Raw genomic sequence first — 16,823 nt, 5'->3', positions numbered from 1 at the left:
CAATTGGCAGAATGTTCGACATTACATTATTCGATATATTTGGATAAATCCAAATTTTCATACTCAAACATTTAAGTTTTGGATTTCGTTACAAGTAAAAACTTATGACCGTACGAACTAAAGTACTTTTGAAATATTATTGTCCAATCAAAGGTGCCAGTTTGATTTTTAAATTACCACATATTACCTCAAACCTTTCAAACGATCAATATAGATCAAATTAGTTGAAATGTAATTATTTTAAGGGGTACAGGGAACCATTATGCCCACATACAAATATCAGAGGTGGTTCACAGACCTTGTAAAATAAACTAAAATTATGTAATGTATTTATGATGATCTGAAACTGCCGGAGCAAAATAAATAAAAAAAAGCAGTTGAAATTTCTCGGTAACGATAATTTTCGGGAGATTTTTCTGTGTTACTTGGAAATAACCAAAAGGAAATGATACTAAAGTTTAAACAAAAAACTTCCGGGGGTCCTCAACTATGCTACTGTACCCAAAACGTCAACGAAATAAAACTAATCTTAAGAAGAGACGATTTTTTTGGAAAAAGGAGATTCATCATCATTACATTCCTGAAAGCATCTTCAGACCAGTCTTGACCTAAAATTTTCTTAGGATCAAATATAATGGCAAAAAGTTGTTGTTTAAGATAACCCTACCGAAAGCACCATATATTTCTGATTTCAGGGACAAACACACAGCAATTNGTACGTACGTACGTACGTACGTACGTACATACACACATCATCAAAAAAATTGGCTAGCATGCTACTAATATGTTAAAACGTGGAAATATAATGAAAATTCCGATTTCACTTTTCGACCCAATTACAATAACTTCCTAATGGGAAGTTAAAAAGCAGTTGAAATTTCTCGGTAAGGATAATTTTCGGGAGATTTTTCTGTGTTACTTGGAAATAACCAAAAGGAAATGATACTAAAGTTTAAACAAAAAACTTCCGGGGGTCCTCAACTATGCTACTGTACCCAAAACGTCAACGAAATAAAACTAATCTTAAGAAGAGACGATTTTTTTGGAAAAAGGAGATTCATCATCATTACATTCCTGAAAGCATCTTCAGACCAGTCTTGACCTAAAATTTTCTTAGGATCAAATATAATGGCAAAAAGTTGTTGTTTAAGATAACCCTACCGAAAGCACCATATATTTCTGATTTCAGGGACAAACACACAGCAATTCCTCCTTACCCTTCTAAGTAAAAAAATCGCATTTAGTCCTTATTAAAATGGGAAATGAGATTTATTATCTGGGAGGCTGTTTTATTTACGTTTACTTGCGACCTAGCGGCATGGTGTAGAGGTTTAGACTATTGCTTAGCATTCGCGAGGACGCCGGTTCGATTCCGGGTCCGTCTGCTTTGGTCCAAGTTTTTCTGTGGTTTCCTTGGATCAAATGGGCAAATGCTGGGGCAGTAATATTCCACAGATAATCTTTCATTCTCTTCTGTCTTCATTTCGTCCGTCTCATCCTTCTCACCCGAACCGCCACCCACCCATTCATACGATTCCTGAAAGCAGGCTGAAGAGGACCTTCCGCCCTATCTTCCGGCGTAGTCCGGAGGGACTGCCCGCCCACCAGCATTACTGGCTGGTGGGAATGAAACTCCTAAATGTTAAGTTAAGTTTTGCGACCTAGAGCAACAAGAAACCTAGCAACCTTCGACTGTCGACCCCGACCCTCTGATCTGTCACTCGAAGATCTTATTTTAATGGGGCAGATCCCATATAAACGACCCAAGTAGTAAAAAAGCTTAACAAATTAAGCTTTTATACTAACGTCCGCCATTATCATTTATCAAGTCACATGAGTTTTTGTAACAGATCACATTGGCATAAAAACAATAATACATACAATATATTAAAAATGCATATATGCTTTCTGATGCTGAATAAGGACCATATTAACACACGCCATCTGTTATTACTAAAATTATACTCCTTCATAACATAAATTGTTTAAAAATCGTTATAATTACCATTATCACGAGATTCTAATGACTTCTATGTTCACAACTGAGGCAAAAAAAAAATAAGTAGACCTTGAAAACCAGATGTTAACCAATCAGCATTATAAGGTGTATCTTATATTATATCTATAAAAGTAAAATACTTTTGTTAGCATTTAGAGCCACCGTTATTTCCATTAACAATATGCATTGTTTCTGACATAATTTTTCAATTTTTGCATAATTTTAAACATATTTGTGATGAATATTATCTCTTTTAGCTTAAAAGCGCCAGAAAATGATACCTACAAATTCATTAAATTAATTCCACGCCATAGTCGAAGGTCCAAAATATGGATCGATAAAGCCAAAAAGCGGTTAAAGAATAATTTTTTTTATGAAATAGCAAAGGTTTTATATTCTCTTCAGCCTCACTATTGTGGGAGGACAATGCTTTTGTAAAAAGGTTACAAAATTATAAACAAAAAATATTACCCGTACGTATATTTGATAAAAAAATTGAAAACGGACACATATGAAGTTAGACAATTAGGCATTCCAAATAAATTTCCAAGTTACCAACTGTAATAGTGGTTGATGACTCTTGGTTACTTTGATTAATGCTAATCATTTCGGGAAAAGCTATGTTAAATGTATAAAGATATATTTCACTTAACATGTGGTTTTTTCAACAAAACAGACAGCTCGATAATCATGTCATCTATTCTAGGATTATAATGCCACCGATAACCATAGAAACACATAGACGAGCAGACACTTTACACCCTTTTGCACGAGAAGCTTAAAATTAATCTTTGACAACAATTTTCATGCGATCTCAATTGTCTGTATATATTAAATAATTTTCTACGAATTTAGGCTTTTGCTTTAAAGTCTGTAGGTAATCGTTACTGAAAATTACAAGCCCAGAGCAAAGATTAAAAATTGAACTTCTAGTGAAGTACTTCTTAGGTAGCGTAATTGATTTCTTTTATTGTTTCAAGATCTTTTTTTAATAATATGGAAACAGGTTTCTGTAGAAACTTATCAAGTGGTATACAAAATCATCTGTGACGCATTTTGTATGGAGTGTTTCTAAAATAAGTAGCAACACGAAGAAAATGAAAAACAAACGGAAATTTCCCTAAATATTAAAGCGATATTTAATTAAGTCATTTACAATCGAAAATTGTAATTTTTGCGTTGTCATAAAAATTTAGTCTTCTCCGTGAAGCTTTGGGGAGTGCTAATTAGATGCAATAGGGAATAACAATGTGAGTAAAACAGCGTGATTGAAGAACTGGTCAAAAATTCGCGCACAAAAAACGATATGTGAGCAGGGGCGTTATCATGCTGCAAAAGCCAATTTCTGTTGTTCCATAAATCCGGATTTTTAGGCGGATTACTTAGCGCAAATTGCACATAACTGGTAGGTTATATTCCTAATTGACCGTTCTAACCTGTGGCAAGAACTCATAGTGCACCACGCCCCTGCAATCAAAGACAACTGTGAAAAATAAAACCTTCATATTTGTCCTAACTTGGCGCGCTTTTTTCGGTATTGGCTCGTACCGCAGCATTGAGCTTTTGTTTCCACGTCATAACCATAAATTCATGATTCGTAACTAGTTGTGAACCTCTGGAGCAAATTCGGGTCGTCGCGGACTAGTCCAACAACTCCTTCGTAATGTTAACGCTATGCTGTTTTTGGTCGAAGTTGAGCAATTTTAGTATTAATTTCGCGGCGATCCGTCGCATGCCCAAATCATTAGTAAAAATCGAATTGCAGGAACCAATCGATATGTGCCCGGACGTTTCGCACGCTCTTCGTCGTTCACATCTTCTCGGCCATCTAAAAACATTTTCTACCACCGATAAACGTTGCTTCGGTCCAAGGTAGCTTTACCAAATGCCACAGTCAACATTCGCATAGTTAAGCATCCGCGCATAAGTGAGAGACAAGAGTACCAACATAACGTCACAAAAAATCGAAAATAAATATACGTCATCATCATCATAAGGTCATCAGTCCTAGGACTGGTTGGACACGTACCTCCAATCTTTCTTATCCTGAAGTAATTTTCGCATATCCGTAAAGATAGAACATCCCATATCCTTAACTATTTGTGAACAGTAATCTAATCTAGGTCTCCTCTACTCCTCTACTCCTCCTGTGTCTGCCTAGACCTTCATGCCTGAGAAAGTGTCCTACCAACCTATCTCGCCTATTTCTTATTGACTTCCATAGAGTCAAATTTTCCAAGTCCCCTACTTGCCTTATTGTCCTCTCCGACACGTGAAATATTGTACCTACCCCTATTGCACTTATTGATGACATACCCCGAGGTAATCTCCACCAGGACATCTAAATGAGGAACTAGTTTACATCCGGAGTGATTTACCCCAGAGGACGCCATCATTTGAGTTTGGTGTATTTTTGGGATATCATAATGTGGTGGTTTCCCGTTGCCTTCCACATCGTAGTATTGTGCATCAGAGTGTCATACCGATACTCGTGATCTCTGCCACCCTGATTACAATAAGAGCTGTTGCCCTCTTTCAGGGACTTGTCTTAACCTGGTTTCTCTGTAAGAACCCCTCCACTATGGTTAAACCTATGGTCCGGCTCCCTAAATGAAACTCGCAAGCCGATCCACCCACTCTAGTTTGTACAAGAATTTCGTGAAGGTTCAAGTCCCGTCGAACAGGGAAAATGTGGAACGCTTTACGATTTTGCGTGTCATCCTTACCAAATATACGTAACCCGCGGAAATTCAAATTTTGCGATACTTTTTGAACAGACCTTATATTTCAGAAACAACCTGTATAGGTCAAAATGACTAACTACAAAACATTATTTCTCATAAAAAACGTACTACTATGTCAGCACAGGGCACGCAGATATATTCGTCAACATTTAAAACATTTAATTGTTACATAGAAAACAAAAACATAAACGAATATGTTTAGATCTTCTAGAACACTGAATTAAAGAGTGTCTTAAAGCAAAAAAATCTAATACCTGTCGAAACAATTACTATAGAGTAAAATTAAAAACATTTTTCAAACATTAGGAAGCCCCGTATCGCTTGTTTATATTTAACAATGCTTATATTTCGATTTTTACCATTTGTTTTTCTTTGCAGACAGTAATTTCGTATTGGGAAATGCACAAGTGCCAACGCTGTATCCAATCGTTTACTGCTCAGATGGTTTTTGTGAACTTACTGGTTTCACAAGAGCGCAAATTATGCAGAAGGGGTGCGCATGCAAGTTTCTGTACGGAACCGAAACTAAAGAAGAGCACAAAAGTCAGATAGACAAAGCCCTCGAACTTAAGACTGAACTCAAGTTGGAAGTTATTTTCTACAAGAAAAATGGTAGGTAATGTAATACTCCTAGCGTGTACGAACACTTTGAAACTTTTTCCTTTGGATGTTCTAACTTGTACTTGGACCTATATACATGTATATGTTCAAATCAATTATATTGACCTGTCCAACCATTTAATTTTCATAATTTGCCCACCTAAAAGCCTTAGTCTGCTTTCATTCCTACCGACCGCAAATGTTTGTGGGCGTGTAATCTCTACAACCTATACATTAATACAAAGCCGAAGGGAAGGACGAAAAACAGTCTTCAACCTTTTTTTAGGAATAGAGGAAATGGATGATTGAAGAAAGATGAGACGAACAAAAGTAAGACAAAAGGAAAATGAATGAACCACTTGCGACACATGGGAATCACTAAAAATCTTGGACCAAGGCAGACAGATCCAAAATGGGGCCGATACCCCCTTCCTCGAATGCTCGTTTAAACCATGCCACTCCGTGTCACAGTCTTCTAAAATCTGTCATTTATAATCTCATCAAAATAGACTGATAACACACAAAAATGATGAGATTTTGGAAAAATGATTTTTAGACCCCTTTTCATTGAATAAAAAGTATGCTCAATTATTTTTACAGTAATGTCAGTTAGAAGAACATCTCTAAATAAGTCTTCCAAATGACGACAATAAATGATTCACGTTTTCTGTCTTAAACTCTTAAACCACATCGCTTTCAGAGTCGTTATCAAATCGCGTGTCCCCATTCTAATATCTAAGTGTCTATTGTCTGAAAATGCTTCGAATAGAGCCGTTAGTACTTTCGATAAAAACTATAACGAACACAGCAATAAAAATAATACTGCATCAGACTTCATAAAAATTGTTAAAAGTTACGACCACAATGTTCGAATCACAAGTTGCAACAATGTGTAACCGATTGCCGAATTCTTCTAACAAAATTGTTCACGAATTTCTTTTACATTAAGAGGTATCTCATAAAGCAGTGGTTTAATATAACCCAAACCGAGCGGCATAGCCTACAGGTCTAGACCATTGCTTAGCATTCGGGAGGACGCGGGTTCGATTCCGGGTCCGTCTGCCTTGGTCCAAGTTTTTCTGTGGTTTCCTTAGATCATTTAGGCAAATGCTGGAGCAGCAATATTCCACAGATAATCTTTCATTCCCTTCTGTCTTCATTTCGTCCGTCTCATCTTTCTCACCCGAACCACCACTCACTCATTCCCACGATTCCTGAAAGGTGGCTGAAGAGGGGCTTCCGGCGTAGCGCGGAGGAACTGCCCGCCCACAAGCATTAGTGTCTGGTGGGAATGAAACACCCAAAAGTCTTTTTATGACCCAAAATACCAAAATCTATTGGAGTTATGGGTGCCGATCAAGCAATCAGCCCCCTTCCACCATTTGGAAATTGTGCATTAGATAATTCAAATCAGTCCAAAATATGCTGGTGCACTATCATGCTAGAAAACACTATTTCTTCAAATATTAAGTTAGATATTATCAAGCAATTCTGGTAGAATATGCTCCAGAAAAATCCTCTACATTATCATCTAACCGAGCAGCCAGCAAATATGAACCCATTACATAATTGTCAACAATTCCGACCAAAACCTTTACAGAAAACTTCCATTGATGATGCAAACTGTGTATTAATATAGTCATCTTTTGTAAAATATTTCTCATCGATCCGTATTATACTCTTAGGAAATCTTAATTGGTTCGTCATTAATATTATTCAGGTACCACTCTATAAATTGAACTCTGTTGGGATAGTCCGCTGGAATTAACAATTGCACTTATTGAATGTGAAATAAGATGCTGTTTGTATTCCTTGAATACCTCCATACAGATGTATCGCTTGTATGCAACGCATGGGCAATGGCACGAGTACTTCTTTTCGGATTATCGTACAAATCGTTGCAAAACTTATTCATTAAAATTAGACAATATGATTGGCCCCAAATGTATTTTATTGACTTGGAATTGACTAGTATCTCAAATACGCTGATCGAACCTTGGGCACAATTATGATTATTTTGGCACCGAAATTCGACAGTATATTTTAGTAAAGCAGTCCAAAATAGAAAGAAAACGAAGAATAGTTCGAAGAAGAATTGTTTTGATATTTCATTTAGTTTTCGAGATAAAAAATAAAAGAAGTGTTATGCTGATTAGGGAAAGGGTGACAACTGTTGTTTATGTATTAAAGAATGTACGGTTCGTGAGTCATAGAGTCGTACCTTGTATACCTTCATCATCATCATAAGTCCTTAGACTGGTTGAACACGCACCTCCACTCCTTCCTATCCTGAGCTAATCTTCGCATATCCCTAAAAGTAGAACATCTAACATCCTTAACTATTTGCAGAACTTCGTCTAATTAGAAAAATTTTAGCAGCCTGTATCCCAATTCACATTGGTTTTCGCGTGGAACGGCATGTGTGAACTGGTTTGATATCTAATGTTAAAAATGATTATACTTCCAATGAAATTAATAAATTGGAAACTAAAACTTCAACTATCGATATCTCGAAAACGAAGCAAGCAAATGAAAATTTTACTCTTAATTTTCTTATTTTGGATTATTTCACCAAAATACATCATCACATTTCGGTGCCAAAGATATCGCACTCTCCCCTAATCTCGAAAATGGTGTATGTCAGGAAATGTTAAATTGTGATCCTCCTCCGAATAATTCGCCTTGCTTCGTTAGTATTACTGTAAGCTACTCCGTAGGTAATTATACATGTCTGCTAATTCAATATTTGTAATACGACGCATTTTATCTAATACAGACTAATTTGTGATACACGTAAAACCACTTTTACTTTCCCAGGAAGAGGACTTATTGTATACCGTCGGAAATGTCCTGGGATGACTGCCGATTTTTTTTGAATACTGAAACATTTCTTGTTCATTTAGGTGTCTCCTATCACTTCTGAAATTTACTAATAGATATTCAGTGACACCCTGTACGTAGCACCATTTAAATTTTATTATAGATACAGTTATACTAATTGAAAACGCTCGTTGTGTTGGACGAAACGTTATTGTAAGAAAAAAATTGATATGTTTCGTCATAAGTACCAGAATAGTTAAAATATTACTAAAAAGCAAAAGCATTTTCAAAAAATAGGAGTGGGAACGTGTCTATGTAGTATTATAAATGTAAGTACTAGCCGCTACTAAACAAATAGAAAAACTACCCCTTTGTGAAATGAGACTCAATTTTTTATCCTACCAAGAATTGAAAAAAACGTTTTTTGTAATTTCAATAGTTTGAATAGTCCAGCAATATCGCTTTAAGTTTACATACATATAGCCAAGCTCTCATATTAGATATTTGTCCCTATTGGGTGAGAGACATTCCACCCTGTTCGTTCCTTTATCCTGATTTCCTTTTCAATGTACCAAAATGCTCCTTTATATACGTTATGTGAAATTTATTTGTACGTATTTGTAAAAAGAGGAATATGAAACTCAAAGAAAACCAATTTTATTTTTTCAGGTACTCCATTCTGGTGTCTGCTGGATATTGTCCCGATTAAGAACGAGAAGCGGGAAGTGGTGCTTTTTCTTGCATCGTTTAAGGACATCACGCAAACGAAAATGGCCGAAATGTCTGAAAGCGAACTCTACGATAGCAGTAAGATATCTGTTATATATAGAACATTTTGCTTGAAGTGTTCACTGCACGTAAATTCAATTGTTACGTTGTTCAAAGGCATATTTGAACAGCTTTCTAGATGTTACCTTTCTTTGTGCTCTTTTGTTCACTTGCTTCTTTATAGGATGCACCATACCTATTTCTATAGAGCGAATATTATTCTCTATTACATGCCAGTTTCCCCTTTTTTCATTGAAAGGCAAAATGGATATTACCGATACTATTCTACTTTACGTTTTGATTTTGATTAACGTCGTATATAAAATGCATCCTCACTGTTTACAATAAATTTTGTAACAATCATTCGCTGCAGAGAGAAAAAGGGTTTAACATACTTGGTCTCTACGATGCTGAATAATAAATAATTAAAANTATAAGGTGTATCTTATATTATATCTATAAAAGTAAAATACTTTTGTTAGCATTTAGAGCCACCTTTATTTCCATTAACAATATGCATTGTTTCTGACATAATTTTTCAATTTTTGCATAATTTTAAACATATTTGTGATGAATATTATCTCTTTTAGCTTAAAAGCGCCAGAAAATGATACCTACAAATTCATTAAATTAATTCCACGCCATAGTCGAAGGTCCAAAATATGGATCGATAAAGCCAAAAAGCGGTTAAAGAATAATTTTTTTTATGAAATAGCAAAGGTTTTATATTCTCTTCAGCCTCACTATTGTGGGAGGACAATGCTTTTGTAAAAAGGTTACAAAATTATAAACAAAAAATATTACCCGTACGTATATTTGATAAAAAAATTGAAAACGGACACATATGAAGTTAGACAATTAGGCATTCCAAATAAATTTCCAAGTTACCAACTGTAATAGTGGTTGATGACTCTTGGTTACTTTGATTAATGCTAATCATTTCGGGAAAAGCTATGTTAAATGTATAAAGATATATTTCACTTAACATGTGGTTTTTTCAACAAAACAGACAGCTCGATAATCATGTCATCTATTCTAGGATTATAATGCCACCGATAACCATAGAAACACATAGACGAGCAGACACTTTACACCCTTTTGCACGAGAAGCTTAAAATTAATCTTTGACAACAATTTTCATGCGATCTCAATTGTCTGTATATATTAAATAATTTTCTACGAATTTAGGCTTTTGCTTTAAAGTCTGTAGGTAATCGTTACTGAAAATTACAAGCCCAGAGCAAAGATTAAAAATTGAACTTCTAGTGAAGTACTTCTTAGGTAGCGTAATTGATTTCTTTTATTGTTTCAAGATCTTTTTTTAATAATATGGAAACAGGTTTCTGTAGAAACTTATCAAGTGGTATACAAAATCATCTGTGACGCATTTTGTATGGAGTGTTTCTAAAATAAGTAGCAACACGAAGAAAATGAAAAACAAACGGAAATTTCCCTAAATATTAAAGCGATATTTAATTAAGTCATTTACAATCGAAAATTGTAATTTTTGCGTTGTCATAAAAATTTAGTCTTCTCCGTGAAGCTTTGGGGAGTGCTAATTAGATGCAATAGGGAATAACAATGTGAGTAAAACAGCGTGATTGAAGAACTGGTCAAAAATTCGCGCACAAAAAACGATATGTGAGCAGGGGCGTTATCATGCTGCAAAAGCCAATTTCTGTTGTTCCATAAATCCGGATTTTTAGGCGGATTACTTAGCGCAAATTGCACATAACTGGTAGGTTATATTCCTAATTGACCGTTCTAACCTGTGGCAAGAACTCATAGTGCACCACGCCCCTGCAATCAAAGACAACTGTGAAAAATAAAACCTTCATATTTGTCCTAACTTGGCGCGCTTTTTTCGGTATTGGCTCGTACCGCAGCATTGAGCTTTTGTTTCCACGTCATAACCATAAATTCATGATTCGTAACCAGTTGTGAACCTCTGGAGCAAATTCGGGTCGTCGCGGACTAGTCCAACAACTCCTTCGTAATGTTAACGCTATGCTGTTTTTGGTCGAAGTTGAGCAATTTTAGTATTAATTTCGCGGCGATCCGTCGCATGCCCAAATCATTAGTAAAAATCGAATTGCAGGAACCAATCGATATGTGCCCGGACGTTTCGCACGCTCTTCGTCGTTCACATCTTCTCGGCCATCTAAAAACATTTTCTACCACCGATAAACGTTGCTTCGGTCCAAGGTAGCTTTACCAAATGCCACAGTCAACATTCGCATAGTTAAGCATCCGCGCATAAGTGAGAGACAAGAGTACCAACATAACGTCACAAAAAATCGAAAATAAATATACGTCATCATCATCATAAGGTCATCAGTCCTAGGACTGGTTGGACACGTACCTCCAATCTTTCTTATCCTGAAGTAATTTTCGCATATCCGTAAAGATAGAACATCCCATATCCTTAACTATTTGTGAACAGTAATCTAATCTAGGTCTCCTCTACTCCTCTACTCCTCCTGTGTCTGCCTAGACCTTCATGCCTGAGAAAGTGTCCTACCAACCTATCTCGCCTATTTCTTATTGACTTCCATAGAGTCAAATTTTCCAAGTCCCCTACTTGCCTTATTGTCCTCTCCGACACGTGAAATATTGTACCTACCCCTATTGCACTTATTGATGACATACCCCGAGGTAATCTCCACCAGGACATCTAAATGAGGAACTAGTTTACATCCGGAGTGCTTTACCCCAGAGGACGCCATCATTTGAGTTTGGTGTATTTTTGGGATATCATAATGTGGTGGTTTCCCGTTGCCTTCCACATCGTAGTATTGTGCATCAGAGTGTCATACCGATACTCGTGATCTCTGCCACCCTGATTACAATAAGAGCTGTTGCCCTCTTTCAGGGACTTGTCTTAACCTGGTTTCTCTGTAAGAACCCCTCCACTATGGTTAAACCTATGGTCCGGCTCCCTAAATGAAACTCGCAAGCCGATCCACCCACTCTAGTTTGTACAAGAATTTCGTGAAGGTTCAAGTCCCGTCGAACAGGGAAAATGTGGAACGCTTTACGATTTTGCGTGTCATCCTTACCAAATATACGTAACCCGCGGAAATTCAAATTTTGCGATACTTTTTGAACAGACCTTATATTTCAGAAACAACCTGTATAGGTCAAAATGACTAACTACAAAACATTATTTCTCATAAAAAACGTACTACTATGTCAGCACAGGGCACGCAGATATATTCGTCAACATTTAAAACATTTAATTGTTACATAGAAAACAAAAACATAAACGAATATGTTTAGATCTTCTAGAACACTGAATTAAAGAGTGTCTTAAAGCCAAGAAATCTAATACCTGTCGAAACAATTACTATAGAGTAAAATTAAAAACATTTTTCAAACATTAGGAAGCCCCGTATCGCTTGTTTATATTTAACAATGCTTATATTTCGATTTTTACCATTTGTTTTTCTTTGCAGACAGTAATTTCGTATTGGGAAATGCACAAGTGCCAACGCTGTATCCAATCGTTTACTGCTCAGATGGTTTTTGTGAACTTACTGGTTTCACAAGAGCGCAAATTATGCAGAAGGGGTGCGCATGCAAGTTTCTGTACGGAACCGAAACTAAAGAAGAGCACAAAAGTCAGATAGACAAAGCCCTCGAACTTAAGACTGAACTCAAGTTGGAAGTTATTTTCTACAAGAAAAATGGTAGGTAATGTAATACTCCTAGCGTGTACGAACACTTTGAAACTTTTTCCTTTGGATGTTCTAACTTGTACTTGGACCTATATACATGTATATGTTCAAATCAATTATATTGACCTGTCCAACCATTTAATTTTCATAATTTGCCCACCTAAAAGCCTTAGTCTGCTTTCATTCCTACCGACCGCAAATGTTTGTGGGCGTGTAATCTCTACAACCTATACATTAATACAAAGCCGAAGGGAAGGACGAAAAACAGTCTTCAACCTTTTTTTAGGAATAGAGGAAATGGATGATTGAAGAAAGATGAGACGAACAAAAGTAAGACAAAAGGAAAATGAATGAACCACTTGCGACACATGGGAATCACTAAAAATCTTGGACCAAGGCAGACAGATCCAAAATGGGGCCGATACCCCCTTCCTCGAATGCTCGTTTAAACCATGCCACTCCGTGTCACAGTCTTCTAAAATCTGTCATTTATAATCTCATCAAAATAGACTGATAACACACAAAAATGATGAGATTTTGGAAAAATGATTTTTAGACCCCTTTTCATTGAATGAAAAGTATGCTCAATTATTTTTACAGTAATGTCAGTTAGAAGAACATCTCTAAATAAGTCTTCCAAATGACGACAATAAATGATTCACGTTTTCTGTCTTAAACTCTTAAACCACATCGCTTTCAGAGTCGTTATCAAATCGCGTGTCCCCATTCTAATATCTAAGTGTCTATTGTCTGAAAATGCTTCGAATAGAGCCGTTAGTACTTTCGATAAAAACTATAACGAACACAGCAATAAAAATAATACTGCATCAGACTTCATAAAAATTGTTAAAAGTTACGACCACAATGTTCGAATCACAAGTTGCAACAATGTGTAACCGATTGCCGAATTCTTCTAACAAAATTGTTCACGAATTTCTTTTACATTAAGAGGTATCTCATAAAGCAGTGGTTTAATATAACCCAAACCGAGCGGCATAGCCTACAGGTCTAGACCATTGCTTAGCATTCGGGAGGACGCGGGTTCGATTCCGGGTCCGTCTGCCTTGGTCCAAGTTTTTCTGTGGTTTCCTTAGATCATTTAGGCAAATGCTGGAGCAGCAATATTCCACAGATAATCTTTCATTCCCTTCTGTCTTCATTTCGTCCGTCTCATCTTTCTCACCCGAACCACCACTCACTCATTCCCACGATTCCTGAAAGGTGGCTGAAGAGGGGCTTCCGGCGTAGCGCGGAGGGACTGCCCGCCCACAAGCATTAGTGTCTGGTGGGAATGAAACACCCAAAAGTCTTTTTATGACCCAAAATACCAAAATCTATTGGAGTTATGGGTGCCGATCAAGCAATCAGCCCCCTTCCACCATTTGGAAATTGTGCATTAGATAATTCAAATCAGTCCAAAATATGCTGGTGCACTATCATGCTAGAAAACACTATTTCTTCAAATATTAAGTTAGATATTATCAAGCAATTCTGGTAGAATATGCTCCAGAAAAATCCTCTACATTATCATCTAACCGAGCAGCCAGCAAATATGAACCCATTACATAATTGTCAACAATTCCGACCAAAACCTTTACAGAAAACTTCCATTGATGATGCAAACTGTGTATTAATATAGTCATCTTTTGTAAAATATTTCTCATCGATCCGTATTATACTCTTAGGAAATCTTAATTGGTTCGTCATTAATATTATTCAGGTACCACTCTATAAATTGAACTCTGTTGGGATAGTCCGCTGGAATTAACAATTGCACTTATTGAATGTGAAATAAGATGCTGTTTGTATTCCTTGAATACCTCCATACAGATGTATCGCTTGTATGCAACGCATGGGCAATGGCACGAGTACTTCTTTTCGGATTATCGTACAAATCGTTGCAAAACTTATTCATTAAAATTAGACAATATGATTGGCCCCAAATGTATTTTATTGACTTGGAATTGACTAGTATCTCAAATACGCTGATCGAACCTTGGGCACAATTATGATTATTTTGGCACCGAAATTCGACAGTATATTTTAGTAAAGCAGTCCAAAATAGAAAGAAAACGAAGAATAGTTCGAAGAAGAATTGTTTTGATATTTCATTTAGTTTTCAAGATAAAAAATAAAAGAAGTGTTATGCTGATTAGGGAAAGGGTGACAACTGTTGTTTATGTATTAAAGAATGTACGGTTCGTGAGTCATAGAGTCGTACCTTGTATACCTTCATCATCATCATAAGTCCTTAGACTGGTTGAACACGCACCTCCACTCCTTCCTATCCTGAGCTAATCTTCGCATATCCCTAAAAGTAGAACATCTAACATCCTTAACTATTTGCAGAACTTCGTCTAATTAGAAAAATTTTAGCAGCCTGTATCCCAATTCACATTGGTTTTCGCGTGGAACGGCATGTGTGAACTGGTTTGATATCTAATGTTAAAAATGATTATACTTCCAATGAAATTAATAAATTGGAAACTAAAACTTCAACTATCGATATCTCGAAAACGAAGCAAGCAAATGAAAATTTTACTCTTAATTTTCTTATTTTGGATTATTTCACCAAAATACATCATCACATTTCGGTGCCAAAGATATCGCACTCTCCCCTAATCTCGAAAATGGTGTATGTCAGGAAATGTTAAATTGTGATCCTCCTCCGAATAATTCGCCTTGCTTCGTTAGTATTACTGTAAGCTACTCCGTAGGTAATTATACATGTCTGCTAATTCAATATTTGTAATACGACGCATTTTATCTAATACAGACTAATTTGTGATACACGTAAAACCACTTTTACTTTCCCAGGAAGAGGACTTATTGTATACCGTCGGAAATGTCCTGGGATGACTGCCGATTTTTTTTGAATACTGAAACATTTCTTGTTCATTTAGGTGTCTCCTATCACTTCTGAAATTTACTAATAGATATTCAGTGACACCCTGTACGTAGCACCATTTAAATTTTATTATAGATACAGTTATACTAATTGAAAACGCTCGTTGTGTTGGACGAAACGTTATTGTAAGAAAAAAATTGATATGTTTCGTCATAAGTACCAGAATAGTTAAAATATTACTAAAAAGCAAAAGCATTTTCAAAAAATAGGAGTGGGAACGTGTCTATGTAGTATTATAAATGTAAGTACTAGCCGCTACTAAACAAATAGAAAAACTACCCCTTTGTGAAATGAGACTCAATTTTTTATCCTACCAAGAATTGAAAAAAACGTTTTTTGTAATTTCAATAGTTTGAATAGTCCAGCAATATCGCTTTAAGTTTACATACATATAGCCAAGCTCTCATATTAGATATTTGTCCCTATTGGGTGAGAGACATTCCACCCTGTTCGTTCCTTTATCCTGATTTCCTTTTCAATGTACCAAAATGCTCCTTTATATACGTTATGTGAAATTTATTTGTACGTATTTGTAAAAAGAGTTGAATATGAAACTCAAAGAAAACCAATTTTATTTTTTCAGGTACTCCATTCTGGTGTCTGCTGGATATTGTCCCGATTAAGAACGAGAAGCGGGAAGTGGTGCTTTTTCTTGCATCGTTTAAGGACATCACGCAAACGAAAATGGCCGAAATGTCTGAAAGCGAACTCTACGATAGCAGTAAGATATCTGTTATATATAGAACATTTTGCTTGAAGTGTTCACTGCACGTAAATTCAATTGTTACGTTGTTCAAAGGCATATTTGAACAGCTTTCTAGATGTTACCTTTCTTTGTGCTCTTTTGTTCACTTGCTTCTTTATAGGATGCACCATACCTATTTCTATAGAGCGAATATTATTCTCTATTACATGCCAGTTTCCCCTTTTTTCATTGAAAGGCAAAATGGATATTACCGATACTATTCTACTTTACGTTTTGATTTTGATTAACGTCGTATATAAAATGCATCCTCACTGTTTACAATAAATTTTGTAACAATCATTCGCTGCAGAGAGAAAAAGGGTTTAACATACTTGGTCTCTACGATGCTGAATAATAAATAATTAAAATTATATTATGTACAATTAACGTAACATAAGCACTAAAAATATAGAGTATTTCGTTGGCTGTATTAAAAGAAACGAAAATATAGAAACACACAAAAAACATTACTGTGAGCGTCGAAAATTGATGTATATTTTGTCAGAATCCTTTGAAAATATTATACAAATACAGTTTGTAATGAGGCAATGTAGTCTCATAC

The 16,823-nt window shown here is 35.9% G+C and overlaps 2 protein-coding genes across 2 annotated transcripts in view; both read left to right on the top strand.

Annotated features, from left to right (window-relative positions):
- Positions 1-9,070, top strand: part of LOC112904991 (potassium voltage-gated channel subfamily H member 8-like) — a 205,238-nt gene extending 196,168 nt beyond the window's left edge. Inside the window, exons 3-5 of the mRNA XM_025976430.1 lie at positions 5,122-5,355; positions 8,833-8,970; positions 9,063-9,070. Of these exons, the coding sequence (XP_025832215.1) occupies positions 5,122-5,355; positions 8,833-8,970; positions 9,063-9,070 (380 nt within the window). The remainder of the gene's footprint in view (positions 1-5,121; positions 5,356-8,832; positions 8,971-9,062) is intronic.
- A 3,326-nt stretch (positions 9,071-12,396) lies between these two features.
- Positions 12,397-16,823, top strand: part of LOC108738725 (potassium voltage-gated channel subfamily H member 8-like) — a 100,744-nt gene continuing 96,317 nt past the window's right edge. Inside the window, exons 1-2 of the mRNA XM_025976429.1 lie at positions 12,397-12,620; positions 16,100-16,237. Of these exons, the coding sequence (XP_025832214.1) occupies positions 12,491-12,620; positions 16,100-16,237 (268 nt within the window). The 5' untranslated portion in view covers positions 12,397-12,490. The remainder of the gene's footprint in view (positions 12,621-16,099; positions 16,238-16,823) is intronic.

Source organism: Agrilus planipennis, unplaced genomic scaffold, assembly GCF_000699045.2.
Source record: "Agrilus planipennis isolate EAB-ADULT unplaced genomic scaffold, Apla_2.0 scaffold241, whole genome shotgun sequence".
Taxonomy (NCBI): Eukaryota; Metazoa; Arthropoda; class Insecta; order Coleoptera; family Buprestidae; genus Agrilus; species Agrilus planipennis.
The sequence above is the reverse complement of the archived record's forward strand: the minus strand, read 5'-3'. Positions and strand labels throughout refer to the sequence as shown.